Raw genomic sequence first — 26,874 nt, 5'->3', positions numbered from 1 at the left:
TTGCTCTGCCATGTGACTGGATGATTTTCAAAGTGTGTAAACAAGCATCAGAACAGGTGAAGTAAAAACTTGTTCTTTATTACTGAGATGCGGTTGAACAGTTTTGCCTTGACATTTGGTGGAATGTTTTCATGAAGAAGCTGTTTTTATACACCCTCAACAGACCTTTCACATTAAGTCAAGCATGACTCCAGCATTTTTCTATTTAGGCACTTCAGATTTTTCCAAGTGCTGAGAATAATGTAATTAAATTTAATTTAAACGTTGCCTTGAACTAAGACTTTGAAGCTTGATATGGTGGCAACAGAACCCTTTATATCTCATCTAGTGTCCTGTAACTTTAGAGATCAACGTTGCCATCTCGGCAACACTCCGCACCATACAGTGTAATTCAAAGACCGAATTCATCTTTGTCAGAGAAACCTCAATCTGATCTCAGTAATTACTCAAGGTTTCTATATCAACTTGTAGGAACAATTATGCTTGGCAGGTAAAAGATGAGAGAAGCACATCCATTGTTTAATTAGTCCTGTGGAATGATTGGAGTTTTTCCAGACATATCTCTGGGCACATATTTTTATTCTATTATCAGGTTGAGGCTATATCGCTATCCACCAGATACAAAGTATTTTCCTAATCCAGCTGTGTCCTGCTGAAATAACCTTGGACCTTTTGAGAATAGATGACTCTTAAAATCCTGACATATAAAAGTCAGCAATAGCATGGACACTAATAGACCCATAAACCACCACAGATACTGTTTGGAGTTTTTAAAACTTTTACTCTGAACAGCTCGGATGGGTTTTCTCATTACAGACCAATAACCCAACATCCCTTCGTTCCATTAATCGTCTGTATCCAAATGTAACCTCATCTGACTATATGATGTGTGTCTCTTGGACTAAACTAATCCTGCTGGATGTTTCTGTCACAGGCAAACCCAACACATTTCAATGAGTGAGACTTATTCGACATTTCCTAGCGTATTCTAAAATATCAGAAACCTTTACATCTTTCGTTGTTCTTCTCAAAGCTTCTTTGAGTTTATTGTGGTAACCACACTCTGTCAATCACTGCTTTAGGAAAGCTTATATTAGCCACTGTTCAAGAACACAGAGACTTTAATAAGGCTACAAGCTCCATCTTTGGACCAAAGCCTTTTGTTTATTGTACGGTTGCACCTCCTACTTTGCTCCATAATACCCACATCTTAAGGCCACTCAGCCACTCAGTGTCAGGATTGTGGTCTTTCATAAGCCTATTTTATTTATCCGTCTTGTCACATTGTTACTATGACAATGCAATAATGCAGATGCTGTCTGTGGATAACGCTAATGAATTCAGCCTCCAGAAAGCTTCTGCAGTCAGACTTACCCATTATTCTCAAAGGAAAGTCTCTGCTGTAATTTGTCAGTGTTTTCCTGATTTGCTTAGAGACTCTAGTTTTCAAAGGACACAGATTTTGTAATGTTTCTGGTGCTGCCTGTTCTGGTAGTTCTTAGTGGTACTTTCAGATGTAGGGTGTCTGAAATCTAAGGTCTTCTATTTTCTTTCAGAAGGTTTTTAGTGCAGCAGTTTGGTTTTGATATTGACTTCCTGCTAACATACATCTTGGTTTCCCTGTGGGGTTTTATATACATTCTCTCACTACTGTATGCCATACGCCTACTCCCTTCCCTCCCCTCTCCTTCTTCTCAGCCCACTTCCCCGAGCTGGCTGGCTTTCTCTCCAGTCTCATTTTACAGCCTGGCCCAGTGATGCAGCACAGTCAGCTTCCTACATGCAGACTCTCCACACTCATTAATCATTCATGGAATTGAGTCTTAATATATCGGATCATAGCCTGATCTGTGCTGTTTTAAATTAAACTCAAGTTTTAAGCTTAACACCCCAACACCCGTCGTGAAGGGGTTGCATGTTGGCAAAGCTTAAAAATCGGAGAAAAATCCTTGTGTGGACCAGTAATTAGGAACTTATCCTGCCCAATGTACAAGACATGGTGGAAATTTCAAGACACACGTGTTTAAATTTCCACTTAAAAAGTGTAGTAGCTTTAGCTTTGTTTCAACAAATAGCTTGTTCTTACGACTCATCGATAAAGGCCAGATTTATGGCCGAATAATGAAGCAGATGCTTCCACCTTAGCTTTGACTCTCTGCAGCTGCTCCAGGTTGCTTTACTGATTAATGCTCTGTGCTACTACCCACTGAGTTTAGGAGGACTATTATGCTTTGAGAGGTTCAGAGTTGTTACTCTGGATTTTACTTAAGGGTATCAGAAAAAGGGGTACTGAGTCATTTATGAAAGGACACACCATGCACTCTTCTCTTTCTACTTCACATTTAGGCCCTACTTTGTGTTGGTCTTTCACATAAATTTTCAATAAATTGTAATGAGGTTTGTGGTAACTTGAGATGATGAGAAAGACGTCAAGCGTTATTAATACTTCTACAAAGTAACACAACTAGTGATTGGACTTGATTGAAATAAATATAAAAATAAAATAAAAATTCAGAAACCCTTATTGCCTCTAAATTATTGAAAAAATAGACATATGAGCTCAACAACAAAGACATCTATTGTTTTTAATCTGTTATTTGCGCTATTCAACCAAAGTGCTATGATAGTCCTTCATTTTTTGAGTGTTTCAGGGAAAGTGGACTGTGGATTCTGACGTTAGTGCGGAGAACGTCTGTGCTGCTGCAACATGTTTGGCATTGAGATGCGATTTTAGGCTTGAATAGCTTTGCTAATACGCAAACTGCTTTTTGCACTGATTGCACACTACTATTGTCTTCTCCAGTGTCTCATCAGTTTTGGAAGCAAACACTGGTCGTCTGACCCGCGGTCATCCATCAGAGTTCTTCGCGGGTGTCGCTACTTATGGGTGTACCAGAAACGAATACAAAGGTTCCGACTTGGGACTTTCGTATGTAAAAACAACAAAAGTTTTAATCCATTAAAATCTATTCAATTAATTAATCAAAATTAATGTGTAAAACCCCAGCTCTAAATACCATATAATTTTACCAGGGAAATGGTAAAGATTATCTCTGCGGTTCTTCATCTTTGCTCCACTGGCTTGTAAATTGCTTCTGTGTTTTACTCCCAGGTAATATGAGAGGAATGATAAAAATAAAAAAATAGCAACAGTGACGATGTGATGGACACGACACTTAAATCGCCATTTTGATCAAATTAAGCTTTGAGGCTGGATACTGTGTTTTTATTTACACTAAAGATTTATAATTAGTATATTTTGAAGATGACAGTTGGGTAAGGTCTAACTTTTGGAGATATGTTCTTGGATTATGTAAAACGGCTATAAAGCATCTTTACTCCCAATACATTTGGTACATTTTCTCAGGGTGGTATCCATAGCGCTTGATTGCCCCGTAAGGATCATGCTGACTGATCAACATGGCGGCCTCTATGGATGGCTTCAAGGTGTCGGGTAACAACTTACCTTGCATTCTGCTGACATGAACTGTTCTTAGTCCTCCGTTCAGAAGGTCATATCAATGTCGTCCAGCCAAAAGGTTTTAGACAAACATGAGCTCTCAGTGAAGAGGTTCAGTAATTCACTGAAACTGCTAAAAACTATTAAGACATGTGGAGAATACATGGTTTAGCATCTGATTAATGTGGAGATTGCAGAGGTGAGCAGAAATATGAGAGGTTTTCGGAGAGATGGGAATAGGAAGTGTGTGTGTGTGTATCTTCTTGATGCAGGATAGAGTTGTCATATTTAAATAAAGACATAATTAGGGTAACATCCTGGTTTTACTGAAAGCTGCTTACACTGTTCAATGGACATCATTCCGCAGAGAAAAACAGCATTTATCTCCTATATTTGGTAGGAGTCAGTACTCAGTAATCTCACCTGGGGAGATGCATGTTTAGTAATTTCTGCATTAAAGTTGGCACATGTCTTTCCGTTGACCTAATTTCTAAGTTTTCATACAAGGATTAAGCAAATCCTGAATGAAATCAATGAATGTGGCATTTTGTTGAAAACCTCAAAGTTGTTCCTGCCCTGCAAGGAGACCGAATGTTATCCTTAATCTTTGGCAGAAAACCTACACACTTTTATCATTTCTACTGAAATTAAATGGAAACTGTTTGGATCCAAATCATGTCCAGTAATAAGGTTCTTCCAGCCACCGTCAAACCTCAACATCTCTTTCCTTTTTTTGCCTTTGTAATAAAATAAATAAATAAATAAAATTAAAACAGAAACAATATGCATACTGCACAATCAATTACTGTAAAACATTGCCACTGTTTTCAGATGTCCTGTACAATGAATATCATTCTTTAAGAATGATACGAGTTGTCATTGAGGAATACTGCTCAACCTCTTGTAAAGCAGCTCAATTGTGGGGGAAAAAAAACAACTGTTCTGATTATTTTGGTCGATTTGAAATCAAGACTATTGGATAGTTATTATTAGATACAATGCTCCAGGTCTGATAGTTTGTAACTTCTGGGTCAATTAGACATAATGTTCTGTGTCAGATTTTCACAGCGATGCTTTTCCTAAAACATATCCGCTAAGTTTCTTATCTTTTTTGCTCACACATTACTACTGAAATTTTTTTTAAAATGATCAATCACGCTCCAGCAGTTCTGTTTTTTTACACCGAACAAATGTTCAGTTTAGACCGAGATGTGTGTGTGTTTATGTAGATGCGATGACATCGTTTCCTACTTTAAATGTGCCGAGGGAAACTGAGTGTTTTCATTCTTCATTGCTGCATTTCTTTCTCCCCTGACAAGTGAAGGTAAAACATTAGGCAAACATCTGATTTCTGACAAAGTATCTGTCTTCATGAAAAACACAAAGCAATGTTTGCTGAATCCGGCACTCTGACTGGGAACATCTGCTAGATGCTGCAAATGTAAATGTCAGTATACTTACACAATGAATCTAAAATACGGTGCTCTGCTGTCGCTCTTTGATTGCTGTGACTGAAAAAAAAGGCGCAAGTTGTTTTTATTGTCACTTATCGCTATCACAAAGAATACCATATTTTATCACGATACAGTTTTAAGTCCATATCATCCACCTGTATTAATAAGTCAGTCACATCAAGATTCTAACTATGCATTTTATTTATATAATGAGTAAACACACACATGGCAAAGCAACACAGTAACTTCATTCACTATGCAGGGAGAAGGCTGTTAAAGACTCCAAGCCCCATTTGATAGAAACGAGGCTTGTTCAGTCATCAGTTTAATGAACATAAAAACTCCTCTGCAGCCACTGAATCATCCATGCTCCTTTGTGGGGATTCCTGAACTCGAGTATCCGCTGATCTGCCATCTGACCTAAATTTCAGCTGATCAGCAGGAGGTAAGAGGCTCAAAAACACTTTGCTGTCCTCAAAAGACACTTCAAGGCAAAATTAAGATATCAGGTATAAGTACAAGGTACAAGTGCTTCAAGTGCAGAAGATGGAGCACTCCTGTTTAGTCCTAATGAAATGTAGTCCTGCTCTTGCTGTTTCGCTGTCATCATCTGTGTTAGAGCAAATATTTCCTCTCCTGTAATCCATTGTTTCTGGGTCACACTGAAGTGACTCCTGACTGCTTTTTGGCTCTTTCGGGTCTCCTGGATGCCGTGTAGAAAATTATGACGCCATATTTTCTTGCTTTAGAGAAAATGCATTTCCCTTGCTGTAATTGAATGATGTTCGCTACGTGACCCATCAGAGCCAGATGCTATTGGCTCTGATGGTTCGATGAATGTGTCACTCATCCAAACGGCCCAGTGGGCTCCTGAGAAATTGCCCCATGTTATTTATAAAGTCTGATTACCATGGTGAAGCACAGAGTGAACAGAGGGCTTTTTGTTTGCAGTACTTTGACTCTTCTTTCACAAAACGATTGTTGTTAGGTGACGTGAGTGGATGTAAAAGTTGCAGGGTGGTAGCTCTTGAGGACTGGACTTGAATAATACCACTACAAAACTTCTGTGCTTTGCCTTTTTTGCATTTTGACACAGTAAATGGTCAGATCCCGGACTGTGATTTGCTAAATGTTTTGGATTACAATTATACTTTCACATCATAAAATACATCTTCTAGGCAGATGGGTTTAAAAAAAACATTTTCAGTGTTTTCCATCTTAATTTAATAATTCTCAGTAACATAGGTGTTGATATTTAGATCTAGAAGATCTTCTCAACTCAAATAAACCTAGTAGTTCTTGTATTTTGAGTAGATCTCTCAAAATGAGGCCCAGAGTTCAAGGGGTCACAGGTCATCTGTGAAAGAAAAAATATCTACATTTTATCAAAAATTATTCTCATTAACTAATCTAAACAATGTTGATCTTCTAAATTTTTTTTTTTTTTTTTTTGCTGAATCCTAACTTACATGGTTTAACTGGTATGGTGTGGGGTTGGTTTTAAAAAGATTTTCTTTCTTTTTTCAGATGGAATCTGAAAGGAGAATCCTTAAAAAATAGGGTTTAGTAATGAATCAGACCTTATGCTCTTATTCAGTAATGCGTCATGCACACCAGAGAATTGAGCTTTTCACAATAAAAACAAGACTGCAACAGCTGCCACAGTACGCCATCGCTGTACTGAGGTTTGGAAGATCAAACTGGCTGGTAAAAAAACAAAACCTGTCCATGTTTTCTGAAGAGACATGATAAATTGGGGAACTGCGCAAACACATGCGCACGCAAAAATGCTCACTTATGTACTTGCGTACCCAATTCTGCATGCAAATGAGGAGGGATGGTAAGGGGTGTGTGTGTCGAACTACTCCAACAATTCCTCATGATGTCCCCCATAAGTTTCTGGGAAGAGGAACTTTGATGCTGCAGTTCGGTCTTCAATCGCCTGCATGGTGTCTAATAGCATGGGGCTTCACATCCCAGCGCTTTAGTTCTGACCTCGTCCCTTGAGAACTACATGTTGTGCAATCTTGAAGTTTAGCTATTTCTTTACGGTGACATGTTCCAGAAACACCTTTGGAATATTGTGTCTCCAGTGGTGCAGCAGTGGTTATTTACTCAGATTGTCTAACTCCACATATTTTTTCATCGCTGTTACCATGATTAGCATAAAATCCAAAAATGCCCTTCACTGCAGGCAGAAACAGCGTTGCTGCCGCTAAAATAACTAAAGCATTCTTCATCAAGACCTTGCAAAGGACATCCTTATTCTGCCTTTTTTCCCCTCATTGTCATGCAGTCAGTTCAGTATGAAGTCTTCAGGGGCAGATCAAGAATTCAGGGAATTCCTCATTATTTATCTTAAAAGAGTGCGGTAGTTCTCAGAAAACATGAACAGAAAGGTCATGACGGTTTGTTACCATGGTGCCAGCGCATTAAGGTCCGGGGTGAGGCGGCATCAGTGACAGCCCATCCATCGACATGAGGCCTGGAAGCATTCACTCACTGAGAACCTGAAGCAGGGATCGCCATGCTGGCGTCAGGCGACGCGTATGACCTCATCATGGCAACATATTGTGCTAGCTTATAGTTTGCTGCTGCTAGAATTTCCACCCCGTAAATTTCAAACTCCATACCAATGCCAAGAAAAATATCATCTAGCTGAGGTCAAAATGTATGGAGTGATGTGGAAAATTTCAGAACCTCAATTTTAAGAACCTCTCGGCTCCTAAAGTTGAATAAATGGTCTCTGAACAGCATTTTAGCAGTGATGCTAAAATCTGAGTCTTGACTTAGGAATGTCAGGTCACAGATGATTAGCTTCATCTCCAGCAGATGTAGGTCATGAAGAAGAAGCTGATTAATTAAGATTTTGCTAATGGCTGCATTATGGGGTAACTGGCTAATCTTTCTTTTCACAGAGATTTGAGCTAGTAAATATTTTTTTATACAATTGAATAATTTTTCACTTTATCTGACAGTAATATATTCTGCCTGCTGCAGCACGACGTCTCTCTGCTCCACTCCTCGTACACAAGGAGGATCAGATGCTACCACACCCTGGAAAGATACCCTTTGAATTCCAAGTAATGAGCAACTCTTGCACGAGAGACTCGGAATTAGGTCAAGTCTCCCACCCTGTTGTAGCATTAGGGGTTCAAGCCTCGCTGGAGGATCTGAGGGTTACAGATTGAGAAATGACAATCTGCAGCCCTCAGACAAAATGTTGAACTTTCAAGTCACTGCATATTTTGTCTTTCTGAGTTGATTTGAAGAACAATTTGATTTACATGAATTATTATTCTATCTGACGTTGATAAAGCTATAAAAGCTCTTCACGGCCTGCTCTGGTGTTTTGGTTCTGGAGCTCAAAATCTGTCCACAGAAGTAACAGCTGAATCTTGTGTTGTGTTTTTTTTTTTTGTTGTTGATGTTTTTCTTCACCATCTATTGTTTGTAGCAGCTTATCTATTCAGGAACGAAAAGGGGGCTGGTCATTCTTTTATAGTTTTCTTTTATTTTCTATTAATTTGTTGGGTGACATTCCTCAAAACAAACTTTAATCAGCATTGACTGTTATCAAATCTAGCGTACAAATGTGCAGTTTTGGACGCTTGGCGCTGATATTTGAAACTGTCGTATCTCAAATGTGATTCAGAAAGCTGCCGTCTGCACAGCCATTAGAACCCGGCTCATTCTCCCACTATCTTTGCTGGTTGGATCTCAACATTATTAATGGCTCCATTAATTTTACAAAGGTCTCATTTTGTTAGTGCCATAACACAGGTTTAACTTTTAAATCAGACACAGGGAGACTCAGAGCAGGTGAAAGAATAATAAATGGTATGATAATGTGCTGACCTTGCTGTAGTCATGAATAATTGCTGTTGTGGAGGGTGAACTTGTCATTTATATTTCAGCCTTATTTGCACTTTGCAGAGTGGGCCGAGCTGTCACTGTTAAACACTTGTAGGGATAAACCAGGAGCCGGACCAAAACTACCAGCTGGACCTGAGGAAATTTAAGTTTCAACAAAAGTACATATGATAAAACGTGTCTCTTCTCGTCATCACTTGTGCCTGCAGATATCACATCTGTTTTCACTTAAAATGAGAAAGAAAGAAAAAACATTTCAGGTAATATTTAAAATAAAATCTGCAGAGAATATGTTTATTAGAGTTAACAAGTGTTCAAGCAAAGCCTGAATAGATCTAAGATAGACTGGTGATTGAAAGCATGTAATTGATTTGATTAAAATCATAAAATCAATCAAAGCAATGTTCTAAGTTGATAAAACATGAAAGCGACCTTTACCTTGTTTTATCTGCAGGTTATAAGTCAGTTATCAATAAGTTGTACCAAAACAGACTGATATTAGCGCTAGCTTAGCACTTTTTTTTACAAGCTAGCTCTTTATACATTTTAGTTTTGGGTATTGACCAATAATAAAGCCTGATGACATGATGAGGCATGAATGCGTCAAGATGTTGCAGAATATACTGATTGGTTTCTTATCGTCTCGGTTCTGGACTGACTTTCATCTGAACTTGTATTTTGGTCATTCACATAAACCCTTGGTAGTTTCTCTCCTGCGCTTCCGCATCCGCTTTTATCACCCTTGTGTTTGTGTATTCTCTTGTGTGTCATTGTTCTCTGCTGGATTCTTGCGTCTACCTCTGTCTGTTCATGCACTGCCTCTTTGTTTCCTTTCACTGTTCCTCGTTCTACTGAGTTGTACTGTAAAAGTTTTGGACTTTGCATTAAATCATCGTACAACTGCCACACTCTTGTCTGCGCTTTGAATCTCCACTCACATTACAAACCAGGACAATTGTACTTCTGATATATGTCTGACTTACTTTTAAATACTCCAGTAATACTGAGCACAGTGTCTTCTTCACTCAGTAACAATTGCCACAATGAAGAAAGTTGTTGTCGGTTAGAGCTAGAGGCTCTTAAGGCCGAGTTACAGTCACGCTTTTTATAGTTTGCATGAATAGTGAACGAGCAGTGTGGCTTTTATTCGTGATGCGCACTTTGGTGCAGTTTGAGTGAAAGATGGCGCATGAGCTGTGCAGAGTTACATAAAATTCAGAGGTGCCTTTGGCTCACGTGTCACTTCAATGTGTCATCTACAAACTTATTTTTATGTACCATGTATTTACTTATCTGTAAAAAGATTGACTTTTTGAGTGTTTAACCGGCTGCTCTCCCATCAGGGCTGATGAAGCAGAAATTTGTCCAATCTTGCTCAAAAGCCAATATATCTGTTTCTGCTTTAATTTAAAACTGATCAGTCAAGATCCAGATACTGAAAGAGAAGCAATGTTATGTGATTCTTAATTACAGAATAGTGAAATTTAAATTGTACTTTTTAAGCTGTCTTGGATTTTGGAATTTACCTACTAACGAAGTAGTCTTCTCCACTTTTAAAGTTGATAAAATCCTGTATTTACAGGCCTTTTCAACAGCCACAGTGTATTGGCCATTTTATTTAGGCCGCCTAAATATTCACTAAATTTTCGGTAGTAATGCTGCAGTCCTCAGAGTCAGGTAAAAGCAAACGTTCTTGTACTTTGATGGTAGGGAGTTATGCATTTGCATAAATATTAATGAAACATCTGGCAGCTGCGGGGCATGTGTGATCTCCTTGTTATCTAATGTATTTTTAATTATTGCATATTACTGGTTAGGCACCATCCATGAATGTAACCAAGGGCTCTGGAGCCTCCAGAGTTTCCACAACTAACATTTTCCCCCTACCTAATCGCGTCTCCCATCGCTGAGCTCAGTTTATGTTACAAGCCTCTGTGAAGCTTGGTCTACCTTGCATAAGTGAGCAGTCCTCCTGGCATCAGTCATCAGCAAACACACACACACACACACACACACACACACACACACACTCTGGGAGCTGTGTTGTGAGTCAGTGCACCTCAGTGGTTTCACTGTGTCCTCCCCTGAGTCTTTGATTGTAAATGAGCTAAACCTTAATGTTTGCCACGCTGTGGTGGTAGTGGGGCGGGGCAGGTGGGGATGGCGCAGGGTGGGAGTGGGGGGTGGGGTGCCCTGCCTCTCATCTTTTAGCTCTCTACTCTCCCTGGTGTCCTCGTCGTCTCACCAGGTAGAAACAGTGAAGTCATACCTTCCAAGGGGCCCTGTTTTTGTGCAGTGTCTGATGATGTCACCAGCAGCCAATCAACATGTAGCACAGCTGCTACATGTGCGAGAAGAAGTGCGAGTGTGTGCTCGTATGTTGGTGTGTGTGCTCGTATGTTGGTGTGTGTGCTCGTATGTTGGTGTGTGTGCTCGTATGTCGGTGTTGGTGTGTGTGTGAGGGGGAGAGGTTGAGGTGACGATGGGTGAGAAATCACAGCTGGGAAAAAAAATAAATAAAAATGGCTCAGTTATCTACTATCTGCTTCTTCAAGCTTTCTTTTACAAAAGCAGAATCATATCAAAACCCTAATCGTTCTGATAGGATTTCTCTCATAATCTTTTCAAGAAAGCTACATATTGCTTTTCGTTGATATTAACCTTCTCCAGTGTTTTATGGGTGGCGAGGTCATTCACAATAAGAATTAAACATACAATGAACACTTTGATCGAAGCATGATGAAAGCAGTTTTCTTCCGTTGAGGGAAGCCTATGCTGTGTCTTTTCATGCATGTGTAATGCTGCTGCAGGATGTATTTCAAAGCTCAGAGCACTGGAGAATCTATGGTCGCGGCTTTATAGATATTTAATTATCAAAGTAGTTTAATTGTTTGGTGCTGCTCCATGATGAACCGATGTTAATTGCAACATAGAGACAGTTTGAGGAGACTGCAACTAAGCTGATGGACTTTTTGAGGTTTTTTGTTGTTCTTGAGAAGCTTCTTTGCTTCAAAAATTGTTTTTCCTGTTCTACTTATCCTAAGTTCTTTAAGATGATGCAGCCGGTTTATATTCATAAAGGTTTTTTTGGTTCAGATGGGGGGAAAAAACAACTAATTTTACACCCCGTCACATCAAACTCCACTTTGGTGTTGCACTGAACCAAAGATTGGTTCTGAGCATCAGTTAGTTGGGGAGAGGCTTTGGTAACAGTTGCTATGGTAATTGCACATCATTGCCTATTGACCTTATTTTCTATAAAAGTACTCAAAATAACCATTTTGAGAAATGTTGTTTACTGACTTGCTCCGACATTTTCTCCTTTTTTGTGCTGATTAACCTATCAAGCTCATTTAAACTATCCAGAAATCCTTCAGTTTTTTTTTTTTTTTTTTTTACACCAAAACATGTCTGTTTCAAACAGCTTCTGAAAGACCAACATGATATTTGTCATAAAGCAGCACGGGGTTTAAAACAATATTCCAATGTGCTTTCTATGTTTCTGCATTACAGTGGGCCCCTAAGTATTGCATTTTCCACAACTGCATTTTCTTCTGAATATTTTCGTTCTAATCTGCGAATAGACGGATTTTCCTCAGTAAACAGAAAACTCTCCAGGAAAATCTGCAAATTAGGTGAATCCTCCCTCCTCCAACAAAGACGTGTGGATGTCTGAAGAATCCAAAGTAACAAACAGCTGCACTTGTTCACAAGCAAGTAGAAATTCTCAATCAATAAGTAACTATACTTAATCCTACTTAGTAGCTTAGCATTCCTCTGAATTCCTGTTAGGTTCTCCCCATTCACTGCTGGCTTTTGCAGCACACAACATGTTAACTGCAAACAAATTGCAGACCTCAGATTCCACAGTAAACGCCGTGTTACCCATAATGCCATGCACCATATGTTAGAGCTGTCCTTCCTGCTTTTAGTGATTCAGATACTTTGTTTTGGTCTTGTATTGTGGTGAAGGCTCAGTGCTAAATGACTATCAATGGTCACAAAGGAAAAGTTGAAAAAAAACCCTTTATAATAATTGGCTTTGCCTTTTCCTTGTTAGAGTGGGATTGTTGACTTTGCTTGCTTGATGTTGTTTTGGTTGAGGGCGTCTAACTAGCTGTTTTCCTTCCAGCACTGAACAGAACTATCTAAAATGGTTTCTCGTGTTTCCAATGGTTTAAAAGTATTTTAGCTTGGTTTCACACTTCTTAAATTCAGAATTCTAAAATCAAGGCCTTAAAATGTCTTAAATTCATTGCAATAGGTTTGATTTCCTTTTTTCTCACAGGACTTTACCATTACCCAAAAACTTTGAGTTGCCCGCAGATATCTTCACTGCGTTCTGTGACTTGAGGTGTGGTTGCGGCTACCACTAGCTTGCTGCTAATATTTGCTAAAGCTAGCCAGCTTTTTTTTACTTCATCATGAGTTACTGCAAAATTTTCTGCAATTGGCTGGCTTACTCTGGTAGCTAACCTATATGGTTTATTTATTTTAATTTTTTTTGTACATTTCTGTCGTTATGCAGATCTTCCGCATCACTATTATTATTATTGAGTCAGTGAAACCTGCAGAGACTCTGCTTTATGTACAGGGAGGGGGACATATATCTTTCATGGCCAGTTGTTTTATTTATCACCATAAATCAAGTGCTGCACTGCTGAGTTCCACCTTTGACATTTCATAGAATAAGTTAAGAAATTTACTTTAAGATTCATTGGAATGTAGTCAAACTTACAGCATATTTAATATTCTATTGTGTACTCAGCAGATTAGAAAAGAAATATGGTGACATTTGTTGATCATTTATTGATTTGCATCTGTCTTACTCTTCAAGGCCCAACTGCACCTACCTGTGAGGGACAGAAATACAAATCTACATGATTATCAGTGAAACCAAAAGATTGAAAGATAGATTTAATTGTTTTTCCTCATCCAGGAGTTAAGAAAAAAAAATCGTGTTTCTGAATCCAAGACACTGTAAACACAAGTTGATGTTCACCAGACTTCCAGTATGTTATAAATGAAATTGGGGAGTTTATAGAGGAAACTATCCTCTAAGCATCAACTTATCGCTCTTATGTGGGAGCTGTAAGCTGGCAGAAATGCCTAAACTCTGTGGGGCAAAACACACCAAATCGTTCAGTTTTCAAGTAAAGATCTTTTCTGTTTTGAAGAGATACATTCAATACCCCCAATTTTGTGAAGCCTTTAAACTTTACACACTTGGCTGAAGAGAACAAGTTCACCCAGCAGATTCTGAGAGTGAGTGGAAACAGTGAAGAGTGGAGGTACGTTTCTAGGGGATAGCAGCCAGACGAAAGGGGTTACAGAACAGATAACTGAATTTATTGCTCTCATTGATCAACCCATCCCTCTGGTCAGGAACATAGCTGTTTATTTTCATTAGCCCTGTATTTTCCACACAGAGCTACAGACTGAAACGGATGAAATCAAGTGAAGTCATTTTTGGTAAATGTACTGGATAAAAAAAGAATATCACTTTAGTCAATAACATAATGATTGTTCTCGTTTGACATTTTGCAAAGGCTTTGCTAGGCGGCGCAATGTTAAACATAGAGACGCTTTCTGTCTCAGTTCATAGACTCATAAAGGACAAAGTTCTTGTTCTGTTTGCCGTCTTACTTTTTCAGTTCTGAAGGACATTCTTTCAGCTGCTAAGACATTTGATTAGATGCATTGACTTGGAAGATGATACCATTCATTCTTCTCTTTAAGCTGAGCCATGTTAGAACTGGCATGGAAACAATAGAAGGATTCAGAATCAGAGAGGGCGTTCAGCGCTTTATTCTCCAGTTGAGAGTGAATTCTGTTCAGAAAGGGTCAAAGGTCGAGGTATTTCTGAATATCCAGACATTTACGCCACACTACGTCTTTGCTGGCGCCTCTCCGTGCTCTCGGAGACAAATGGGATGAAAAAGCTTCTGTTGAGGCATTGTAAGTGGTTTAAATTACTTTTACTGATCTTTCTTCATCCTTCCCTCTGCAATGAATTTTTCACTTGCTTACATGCTTTCATTCACTTTACATTCTTTTTTTCTTTCTTAACTTGAACTAAGCACTGCATTTCTTATCAAATCACAGAATATCTTATCGAATCTTAGTCACAGAATACTACACTTGGTTGATAGTCAAGAATATTTGTGTTTAGTTGCATTCTGACTGTGCTTGGCATTAATATATTTAGTGAGGTAGAAGGACTTTTAGTCTTTTATAGAACCATCTGATATAGAGGAGGAGACAAATTGGGAAATGTCTTTTTCCAGGGATTATTTGTACCACACTATCTGAAAAAAGCATCTGCCCTTTGAATGGTGGGTAAGACTATAAGTAGATTGATAGATATCTTGGTAAGTTTAGTCTGACTTGTGCACTTTGTGTCCCAGGTGCCCACGGTGTGCGAGAGGAGCCCCAGTTTGTGACGGCACGCGCAAGAGAGAGCGTCATCTTGGGATGCGACGTGCCTCACCCACTGAACGGAAAGCCCTATGTGGTGGAGTGGTTCAAGTATGGAATGCCAATCCCTTTCTTCATCAACTTTCGCTTCTATCCTCCTCATGTGGACCCAGAATATGCCGGTAAATGTCCAAAATATAGCCACTGGCTTTTTAGCACAGACAAGGATAACGGAGCAGCTTAAGTCAAACTGATGGGAGTGGAGACATTTTTGGTGTTTACATTTTCTCTTTGGATGAAAGAAATTAATAATTTCTTTATATACAACAGTTTTTTTTACTCATTTATAGCTATATATTTATGACAGTGCTCACAGACTTCTTCAAGAAAGGACATAAAGCTTTCAGTCATCTAGTTGCCCACTGATAAATCGGCCGTGATTTTCTTAATTTTGGGAGATCAGCGATTGGCCAATGAGTACACAAGAAACCAATATATTTACCAAGCTCATGTACTTCCACAAAGGCCTAAAAATAGACGTTGATAAAAAAAAAAAAAAATTATCCTAAAGTGCAATTAAAATTTTAATTGGCAGGCAAGACTTTTTAAAAACTGGTGATCGCTCAGAAAACTGCAATCGTTCCACGACAATAATGAGCCTATACCGATTCGTAGAAACTATATATAGATTTGGATATCTACAGTATATCGGTCTTCTTTTTCTGCCCTGCTTTGATGTAAGCATTTTGTCTGAGCTGCCTGATCAGCTGTGCTCTCCCCTGTGTGAATTATGTCAGCATAAATGAGATGACATTTCCTTAAGAGGCAGCAGCTCTTTCCATCCCACATTATTTATGTGCAGTAGGGGTCTGATTGTATGTCTTAGACTCAGAGAGTTTTATCATGCTTCTATTCATGTAAAACTGTAGCACATACGTAAGTTGTCATTTTAGGAGTGTGAGATGGATTCAGCAACCACCAGGACTTCAGCTGTCTAGATACCAAGCATTATGAGTTACATAACAGAGTAATGTAGTTGGTGGATGTCATGCTTGCCACTTCAGTGGCGATCTCTCTAGGGTTTAGTAAACATGCACTGTTTTCAGTTGTGAGCTGCAACCTCTTCACCTGCTGCAGAAGGTCCATACTTAACAGAAAAAAAATCTTTCCTACAGGATCTGTTTCTTGATCATTTTAAATTGGTATCCAGTGCAAGTACGTCGGTGTTCATTTCTGATTCACTTCTACTAGCTGCTCAGCTGTGGAGTGCATACCTGGTTTTGTAGTCAGATGTTTCACACCGTTTCATTTTCCATTAAACAGTGTGTACAAAAGTGGAAGTCTATTCACTTTCATCCTGAACAAACTATAACAATATATGTCACATGTGTCAAACTCAAGGCTCTGGGGCCAAATCTGTCCCACCGTAGCTTTTTATGTGGCCCTCTAGTCTCCAAATTACATCAATTAGTCCCTCTAGTTTTTCACAAATCTGCAAAATTCCTACAAAATCAGATCCCCACATCCTTTCCCTGATTTTTGCTGAAAACGTTCTTAAAATTGGCCGAAAACATTGGGTTTAAGTGACTGCTGCCACAGCCTTACTTGATGTCAAGCTATAGTCCGTGACCGATATGGTGAGTAATAAAAGTTACATTTAGCATCATACATTAGCGAAAATATCCTAAAAATTCCTTACAAATATTTCTAAGTTAGCACCACAAAGTCTGTAATTTTGATTGCAAAAATAAATAAAATAAAATAATACAAACATTCACAAAATCCTGGATGGACTAACCAGTGTGAAAAGATGTTCAATATTTAATTTTAAGAATTGCTTATTGAATACTGACACAAACAGCCATTTATTGATATTTTAACAGCTTAGTGGGTTTTATTAATACATTCTGGCACAACCGGCCCTTTAATAACATTCAGAAATGAGTTTGACGCCTGAATATGTGCTTGAAATGCAGGGTTTACCCTAGAAACATGCTAACCGTGGAGGTAGAGGCCCTGGGGAAAAAAGTCAACAAAATAAAGTACAATAAAAAAAATATTCATTTTATGATATAAAAAAAAACATTTTTGCACTTACACAAATACAAATTTACATTTTGTAAATTTCACATTCCTTTGGAGTACGCTAGTTTTAGTAACTGCACAGTATTTTATCTTGTAATTCTGCTTTTACTGTACAGTATGTAATTTTTTATTATTTTTCATATATACTGTATATATTTTACGTTTTTATCTTTAAATGAATTTACATGCTTTAATTGCCAGTCACTTTGCTGCTGTTATAGCAGCAGCAATAACCCACACATTATTGTTTGTTCACAAAAATACACGTGCCCAAATCAGTTTCAGACGAGCAGTGAAACTGATGAAGGCGACTATAACTCAGCCTTTATAGTTGAGCTTTTAGAGGTTTACATTAAGAGAACTGTTAGGTCTAAATACCTATTAAACAAAACACAGGAAAGACAAGAGAGTTAAATTCTTTTTGTACTCGCGAGGAGAGCAGACAGAGAGATGCTTTCAGTTACAAATCTCCAACCGCTCTGAAAACACATCTCCCGCTCCCTCTATTTTATTGCTTTTTTAGGGGACCCTCTTACACTGAGCGCTTTAACTCTCAAAGGGAGGGGGAAAACAATTTATCACATTGTTGCAGCGCTAATGACATTTACTATTTAGACACATGTTATCTACACTCTAAATCTTTCTGCTCCAGTCGAGTACCAGACACGGCGTCGAGTACCACAGGAGAGCAGACAGAGTTGTCTCCGCTATCTCCATGAAGGCTTCACTGCTCTCTTTCTCAAAGAGGTCACAGGAAGGAATCATAATTATTCAACACACAGAGACATTACTTAGAATAGAGGAAAAAGAGAAAAAGCATATAATTAAACATTATCTAAATGTTACTACAAAGCTACATGATACAACGAATATTTGATAATTACTAAAAATACAATTTATCCAACAAGAACTGAGCAACCGGTGAGCCTTTTAGACTTGACATGTATGTTGGTGCGGTATCTTCCCAAAAGACAGCCTTCATAGAGGATTCAGAGAAATGGTGGAACAGAGGAACCTGCTCTGTCAGACCCGGTAGGTCCAGATAGGCCGTTCTGAGTAAATGGTGGCACACAAAGTTACAAAAATTTGGAGGGGCACAGTATAACTCCTGGTCAGTGCTCGTGATTGGGACAGTGTGATTGGTGCTCTCTCCCTCATATCCAGTTCAATCTTTGCTATCACTGGTGTATAAAATTTATTGAAAAGAAATAAAAAACAGATGTTTAGCTTGATACCTGTGGCAAAAAAAAAAAAAAAAAAAAAAGCCTGGCGGGTCGCCAGACTTATAATATGCTCGGGGAAAATTGTGTTAGGTGTTAGGGCTTTTTAGACAAAAAAATATTAGATCAGCCAAAATCGGAATTGGCAGATCGGCCTTGTTAAAGATCAGCGATTCGTCAGAAAATTGGTGTGTCTTTTCTAAAAAGAGTTCAACTGAGTTACAATTTTCTTTTTTGTCACCTTTACCATCTGCATAAAGAATAAAAATAAAAAACACCCCAAAAAACGTCCATGTTTCTCTAATCTACCAGTATTGTCCAGTTTTTCCTCAATGTGGAGCCTCGAGGTGAACCCGATAATGTCTGGATCAAATTATCCGCAGTGTCAACATTTAAGACACAAACCCTGGACTCTTATCTGTAATGAGACACATTTTTACTTTTAACACGGGTGATCCCAATCTACAGATCTGTTTGAAAGCACACCGATTGATTCATCCATCCATCCATCCATTTTCCGTTCACCCTTGTCCCTAATGGGGTCGGGAGGGTTGCTGGTGCCTATCACCAGCTACGTTCCGGGCGAGAGGCGGGGTACACCCTGGACAGGTCGCCAGTCTGTCGCAGGGCACCGATTGATTCACCACTGTCTATATCAGATAAAGATGTCAAACACTTCCTCTCTCACCTACAAGAGAATGCTGCAGATTAGAATATCGCTGGAAGTAAAGGTGATTTGCATAGTCTTGAATATCATCGCACACACTATGAAGTACAGCATCGAGATGTCTTCAGTGAGTACGGGTGGCTGACAATGAACATATTTGTTTGAAATACAGAATCACTACCTGTAAGAAACACCAGATGTGTTCTGACAACGCCTGTGGATTTTATGGCAGCACATGCTGAACTCCTGGGTAAGTCCTGCTGCACCTTACAGTGCAGTAAACAGTGGAAATTTATCTGAAGAAGCCATGCTATTTATTTTATTTTTTACAGTCCTCTACAGCTCTGTAGAGGAGTGCAGGGGAATTGGCTGGAAAGAGCAGTTCCACACCCACAATATGAAAAGAACTGAAGCAATTGGGACTGAACAGCTATAAGAAAACCAGTAATTAGTCAGGCTAACTAGAGAAAACGGCTTCATTTTGCAAGGGAGCATAAAGATTGGTCATGTTTAGGTTAGGAAAGAGGCAGATGAAGTGATGCACCCATCATGCCTAATGTCTGCAGTGGGAGGAGCGCTGATCCCAGGCAGGGTGTTTTTCTAATAATTTTGAAACATATCTTTATTTTATTCTAAAGTTTCCTTGGGCTTTTTTTTTAACTTCCTTTTCCCTTTTAAAGAATAAAACTTGATTGAACTTAAAATTTGTCTCCATGTTAAGCAAAGTCCATAAAGCTTTCCATGTCATTTCATGAACATGTAGTCGTTTAGCAGATGGTTTTATCTAAAGTGACTCGCACAGTAGAATCAAAATGAAAGCTTCAGCCACTCCAAAGTTTACACTAAAGTAAAGTCCCACCACGGGTGGGACAGGAATGTGTATAATCGTTAAGTAGATGAAGCGTTCCCTGAGAGATTAGCTTTTAATTTTACCCTGGATTCTCTAGGATATCCATAACCTCATACCTTTGGGAAGCGTTTTTAAAATAAAGTATTGGTGACATGATGTCAGTGAACATTTTTCAAGTCAACAGCTGTTCTTCTTAAGTAAAGATAAACCTTTGTTTGCCTTTATCACTTCACCTCTAACTTTACCTAGCTTCCCGGTAAGGAGTAGCAACTTTTTAGAACTTTGTATCTCTGATGTCATGTAAATCATAAAGGCAAAAATAACTTATCAAAACTGACTCACAGATGCTGGATGGGCTGATTGTTGCTGTAAAAGGCTCTGAAACAGGGAGGTTTCCAGCCTCACTTCTTTCACCATTTCTGAGCATTTCTCAAAGGGGCAGTATTATGTAAAAATACACTTTTTTGAACTTTACATCATGTTATAATGTTATTCTCTCATCACAAACATACCCAGATTGTTGCCTTTATTCCTTCATGCATGTTAGAGAAATTCTTGAATCTCCCATGGCAACCATTCAGCTGTGAAAAACACCTGGGTGGACCAAGTGCCGCCTTCGAGGTGCAGGTCTTCCTCAGTTTCCAAGCTTCCAGGTTTTAGAGCTTCCGGCTCACAGAGCGCCTCTGCCCTGCAACTTCCCCACTCAACTCCTTCAGACTAGCCAGCAGCAATTGGAAAACTCCTGGAGGAACTGGGAATCTGCTGAATTCATCATATGAGCTGCATCTCAGTGAAACGCTAGTAAAAACGTTAAAGGGTTGTTAGAGCTGCGATGATGCGACAACTTCCTGACTGCAGAATTTCAAAAGAGCAGGAGCTTTTACGATTTCAAGGCCTTAACTTACAAAGTTACATTTCTTTTAAGTCATATTTGATATATAGAGCATTTTCATAAACAACTGAAGGTAACATGGTAACTTGATTGTGCTATAAAATAGGACAATGTGGTTGGAAAAAACCTAATATTGCCCCTTTAAGCGTACTAAGGTTCTGATTTGAGTTGGTTTCCTTTTATTCTCAACATAGGTCAGGTATTTTGAGACCACTTAACCCTGCTGTCGGTTTAACATATTTGATTTCCTTCCCAAGATAGTTTGAGATTATTGCTATTGTCTGTTAATGACTTTCCGCACGCTCCCTCCCTCTACGTTACACATATGAAAGAGACTCTCTGACTTCAGTCTCAACCAGCACATATTCTTCTTCTCTTATTTGCTCTGGTAAACGTTCCTCGCTCCTCAAAGAACTGGATTTTGCTTGAGCTGAATAATTACTGTTGTGGGATTACACGCTGCTGAGTTCATTAGTGAAAGAAGAGGCTTTTAAGTTTGCCCACACTGGATTTTGTGTGTGATAATGACATAATTGTGATTTTGTGTAGTTAATGGAGTGTGGAGACAAAACAAGGCTAGTGAGATTTTAGAGTGTTCGTTTTAAATGCCACCAAAACCCCTCTGTGACTTCTAACCACAATCGGCCGTATCAGCGCTTGCGGTCTAAATGGATCTTTTCTGTTTTTACTGGTGCCTTTAATTTTACTGCTGCAGTCAAATGACATGGAGGCATTATGCAGTAACTCGCTGCCACTTTTATAGAATGAAACGGTCCTTTGTGCGCTCGGCACATCATCGTCATATCTTTGAGATGGTGGCTTCGATTTGCTGCTGTTTCTTGTGTCATGAAAAGCACTGTTGAATATTTTAGGCCTTACATTAGCAGCACAAGTAGGGAGTTTTCCAATCAATGCTTTTCCTTTAGAGCCAGTTACCAGGGGTTTTCCACCCAAATCTGTTCCCTGTTTGCCAGCGCTGTGTATCGGTCTGATATTTACATTTTCCTGAAACATAAACGTGAAAACTGCACTTTGTAAATACATGAAAGTTTTATTTTTGCAATATTATTTATAAAATACTAGAATTGCCCAGAAAAACAACCAATAAGCATGTGACCTGACCCACAGTCTACACCCCAATATCATATGTTTCTTTCCCCATCTACCCTATTCTGTATAATAATACTATTTCGGATCTTTCTACCTGCTGTGTGTTTAAAATCTAATTGTCTGCTCCACATGCAGTGCTGCATGAGATCAATAAAGCTGCTGAGCATGCAGCGCTGCTGGTTTTGATCAAATAAGGAGTCAATTCAGAGCGCAGTCAGGCAAAGCAACAATATCAGGCCGACATCGGAATCACAACTGTCTGACACAAAACCAAAGCCGGTCGCATCAGATAAAATTCCTGAAGTCGAGGGAGAGCAGTTCTCCCTTACACACTCCCCGACAAAAAAACAAAAGCAAAAAAAAAAAAAAACTTAGATGAAATAAAATCAAACTGCGTTGGAAAGTTATGCGTCTGTCAATGTAGGATCACATGGATAAACAAGTTTGCAGTACCACCACAATTACCGGTCCATTGTCAGCAAAGTGCGGCCTGGAAACAAGCAACGATTAAGTGCGGATTGAAGTCGTAAAAAAAACATAGAGTAGAATTGATATTGAATGTCTGGGTCAGAGTTGAAATCTGAACTGGTTTCACATTTTTGAAAGATTTAGGGACCCGGATGCCAACATTGCGTCAGCATAACGCAAGCAGCTCGTTGATGTACACAGCTCAGAGTTTCAACTGTTTTGCACTTTTCTGTACGTTTGTTTGCAGACTAGTGAATGCTGCTTCTCCACGTTTGGTTCTGGTTCTGGGGATGCAGAGCAGACCAGAACCAGAAGATCTGAATAGTCTGATGCAACAGCAACAGAGCTCTAATGTGTTTTGGTGCCAAGTCATTCAGTGATTTATGAACAGGAGCATTTTAAAGCCTATTCTCTGAGCTGCAGGGAGCCAGTGTAAGAACTGGAGGGATGTGCTCTACCTTCCTGTTTGTAGTGAGAACTTGAGCAGCGGTTTTCACAGGTCTGTGTAAAAAAAATCATTATTGCAGAAATCATGCGACTATAGATAAATACAAGGATAATTATATTGTAGCAATTTTTTCTTAAATTATTTTTTATTTGTATCTTGACCCTATTAAAGGTCTCCTTGGCTGTGCATTTATGACAATTATTTTGCTTGGAAATCCACACTTGTTCCATATTTGGATTCATATCAAGGTGTTCTGGTACACTTCCCCATTCAGTCTTCCTTCAGTCATATGAAGTCTACCAATACCGTTAACTGAAGACAGCCCACACCATGATGTTTCTAACTTCAAACATCACTTTTAGCTTTTCGACTACTTTCAAAATGTTCCTTAACACCAGTAATAGGCAGCATCAATTAGTTTCAAACCCAGAACCTGCCAAGGAGCTGGTTGTTGTTCTTGCAAACAGAAGAATGGCGGGATCGGTGACTCCCTTCACTTTCACTAGCAATTTATTAAAGGGACTTTAAACTGTAGGAGCAGTATGCCGGGAAAATATAATGTTCTTGAAATGATAACTTTTTAAAACCACGGTATATCTCTTCTTAGCTGTGAGTGAAGGTAGATTGGTTCTTCTCTGAAGTTCTTTTTGTTAAACTTGCAAAAGATTTGCGTGAAGCAGTTATTTATGTTGAAGTCCACGACTGAACATGATACCAAAGATCTTTCGTGTTCAACATGCTCTTAGGATAAACAGTCAGAGCAAATACCTGAAATAGAACAAATGCACTTGAATAGCACAAAATTGTATTAAAGAGCACCTTCATAAACCTATGACAGTTTTGACAATTATCTTAAGATAGATTGCAGAATTCCACTTTGGTCTTGCGTTGCAGTAAGCTAGCTGTTAGTTCCCCCCGCCCCCCTAAAGAAAACCTGAATTGTATTTACATCAAATGAAAACGATAGAAAATATATTTATTTAAGTAATTAGCTAACTGCAGGAAAGCAGACAACTAGTAACTTATTACTTCAAATTTAGATGCTGCAACTTGGCTCCAATAACTTGAAATCAAATATCATGAACACAATTAAACATAATAGCAGTTATTGCTGTTATTTTTGTTCTTTGGCTTTGGGTGTGCTACTCAAATGTTTTCACGGTCTGTCGGTTTTCTAGTTTTCTTAGCAATGATCATCAGTTTATGGCTGCGGCGTTTTATTGCAGTCCATCGCCTTGTTAAAACATCTCAGGCCTTTGCAATATTTCATAGTGGCCTTCAGGGGCAACTAAGGTTTAGCTATTACCACATGTGATTTTTTATTTTTTTTTTGTCCTGCAGAATTTAAAGCAAGCCAGGCAGCTTACAGAGCCGTGGTGTCTCCCAAGATCTCGTTATCAGCCCCCTCGAGCTTTAAGGGATCAAGGATTCTTGTTCAGGGTTTTACAGAGTCCCCTGGTAGTAATAGTTTAAACTCTCAGGCCACACAGTTAATTGGAATTTGTCTGCAGCTATGCCATTATCAGTACGCAAGCCACAAATATGCTAGTGTTTTACACTAGTTTAAGTCCATGAACGAGCCATCTGTTCAGAACCCAGACATAAACATATTCATGCTTTTAATTTTAGTAACCTGACAATGTCTGGATATTTCAGAATGGAAATCAACCAACTTTTCACACTGATTTGAATCATTTTGGAAGTATTGTTAAAAAATGTAACACATAATAGGATGCTACTCCCGTCTTTGGTAAGCTTGACCTGTCTGCTGTAAACTGGTAAAGAAATCGTCTGTGGAAATGTCCAGCGATGTTTAAGGATTTGTCCCCTTGCAGATTTCTTCTTCTTGGTGCTCGTCACACCGAAATGTTTCCGATCATGAAACAAATTTTAACATCAGACAAAATTAAACAAAATTCAAAGTACACTTTTTAAAGAGAAAAATTGCAACAGCTACCATCGAGCAGAGAATTTTATCCTTTTGGCGTGGAGTAATTTTGGCCCATTCTTCATTAATCAATAATTGTTTTCCCCTTAGAAAATGAAAGGATCACTGAAAAGTGAATTTTCTATTTACCTGTTTTTTTTGGTAATTTGATTATCAGAAACATTAAGCATGGCAAAAAAAAAAAAAAAAAACTAACACGAAAAGAGGTCAAATACTTCTCTCCAGTATTTTATGTCGTTTTTCTGCTGTCTCTTTAATCTGTATTACTTTGTATAAATAGAGTTAAAATCAAGATTTTAATGGTATTTTCAGTCATGCTGTGAATTTTCTCTCTGGTATTTTACCACCATCTGCAGCCAGGGGAACTCCACTCTCAAAAGGAATCTTAGATGATAGTTTACAGTGAGTCACACATTAGTACTGCGTTCATGTAGACTCACTAGAGCGTGGCTTCTCATTTGCTTTAATGCTTTAATATAAAATTAACACTCAGCCAATAAGAACTGAAAGTGCCAAGTGAAGCCAAATTATCTTTACAGTTTTAGTGTAGAAATAATTAGCGTTTAAGGCTCATCGGTATGAAATAAATAGCCTAGCATAAATAAGCAGCAAGCCATCCCTCTTCTGTCTTGTTTCAGTCACAAAGAAAACAGCAATGAATGGAAACTAGACAAATAGAAGCTCATAGTTTTCTTAATGGTTTTCTCATTGGTGCAGATATGTTATGTGGAACTACACTGCAGGCAAATTCGGGTTTTTTTGTCTTTCTTTTGTGACCTATGTCTGACTTTTTCAGAGCAGTTTGAACAGCTCAGTTCGGATGTCTTCACTTCTCCAAAAATATCCCATTTCTGCCACTTCCATAATGATCAGATACGTAACTGATAATTTTCAAAGGATCTGCAGACAAAACTGGCACATCACATTTCATCCAACTTTTAAGTTGAGTGTTTTAATTTTGCACCAGAAGAAGCAAGACTCTGTAAATCCGGATGTAAACAATGGCTAAAAATTATAATTATGCAATTATGAAAGAAGTCTGTGTCATTGAAGCAGATTCCTTCACAATCAGGACTTTTTTACAGAAGGAGCAGTCAAAGCTCCCCAACATTGGATTCATTACTATTAGTTGTGCTTTTTCTTTATTATGATGTTGTGACGTAGCATTGCTGGGTAACTTTAAAATCCATCCATATAGCGTCCATTATCGCATCGCGCCGCTGTGTGACATCGACATTCTTCTTCCTTTTAGTTGGAAACTGTTAACACAGAAGTCTGACTCCAGTTGTATCTAAATTAGCAGCATAAACGACAAAGCAAAAAACAAAAAACGGATTTCAGAAAAAAGCAGAATCTGACATAAGCTGCCCTGGTGCCACACTTACTGTATATTCTTAGCTTCCTGCATTACTTAAAATTACTATAATAATCAAGTCTTGACATTTATGCATGTTTCTTAAATTGCACTGAGAAACACCCTCCAACTGGGCAGTGAGGGGATTAATGCTGGAACTCTGGAAGCCCTTTGTTTTGCCTTTGCTTCCATCTGTTTTGATCCAGTTGCCTGATTGCCTGGAGCAGCTTGCTAACCCCAGTCTCAGCTTTTGATCTGTGATCTGTAATAGTGGAATCCAGCTACTCCTGACTCTACTTACCAACTCCAAAGCTAATATCTGTCCTGATGGATTGTGAGTAACCCCAAGGGTTACCATCCATCTTAAGCATGTTGTCATGTTGGCTTCTCCCCATCCCTCTAAGGGAGTAACGACCTGTCCTTGCCTGAGTGCGTCTTTTAAAATAGAGCACCACACTCATGGAAAACAGGGCATCTCAGGGATACGTAAATGATAGATTGCTCTGTGTATCCAACTGCAGCTTTGATGTCTGATGTTTACACTCCACAGTGTCCTTAGAAACCGGCTTTATGTGTTGTGATGTTTCAATAAGACGCTGAGACTTCATCCAACCCTCTGACAAATGTT

The 26,874-nt window shown here is 38.8% G+C and overlaps 1 protein-coding gene across 3 annotated transcripts in view; it reads left to right on the top strand.

The window, feature by feature from the left end:
• The window catches only part of igsf9bb (immunoglobulin superfamily, member 9Bb), a 103,437-nt gene that overhangs the window by 18,394 nt on the left and 58,169 nt on the right, over window positions 1–26,874 (top strand). For all 3 annotated transcript variants that reach the window (XM_028031923.1, XM_028031922.1, XM_028031924.1), the window contains exon 2: window positions 15,195–15,386. In XM_028031923.1, coding sequence (XP_027887724.1) covers window positions 15,195–15,386 — 192 coding nt within the window. The remainder of the gene's footprint in view (window positions 1–15,194; window positions 15,387–26,874) is intronic.

Source organism: Xiphophorus couchianus, chromosome 11 (assembly GCF_001444195.1).
Source record: "Xiphophorus couchianus chromosome 11, X_couchianus-1.0, whole genome shotgun sequence".
Lineage (NCBI taxonomy): Eukaryota > Metazoa > Chordata > Actinopteri > Cyprinodontiformes > Poeciliidae > Xiphophorus > Xiphophorus couchianus.
The sequence above is the reverse complement of the archived record's forward strand: the minus strand, read 5'-3'. Positions and strand labels throughout refer to the sequence as shown.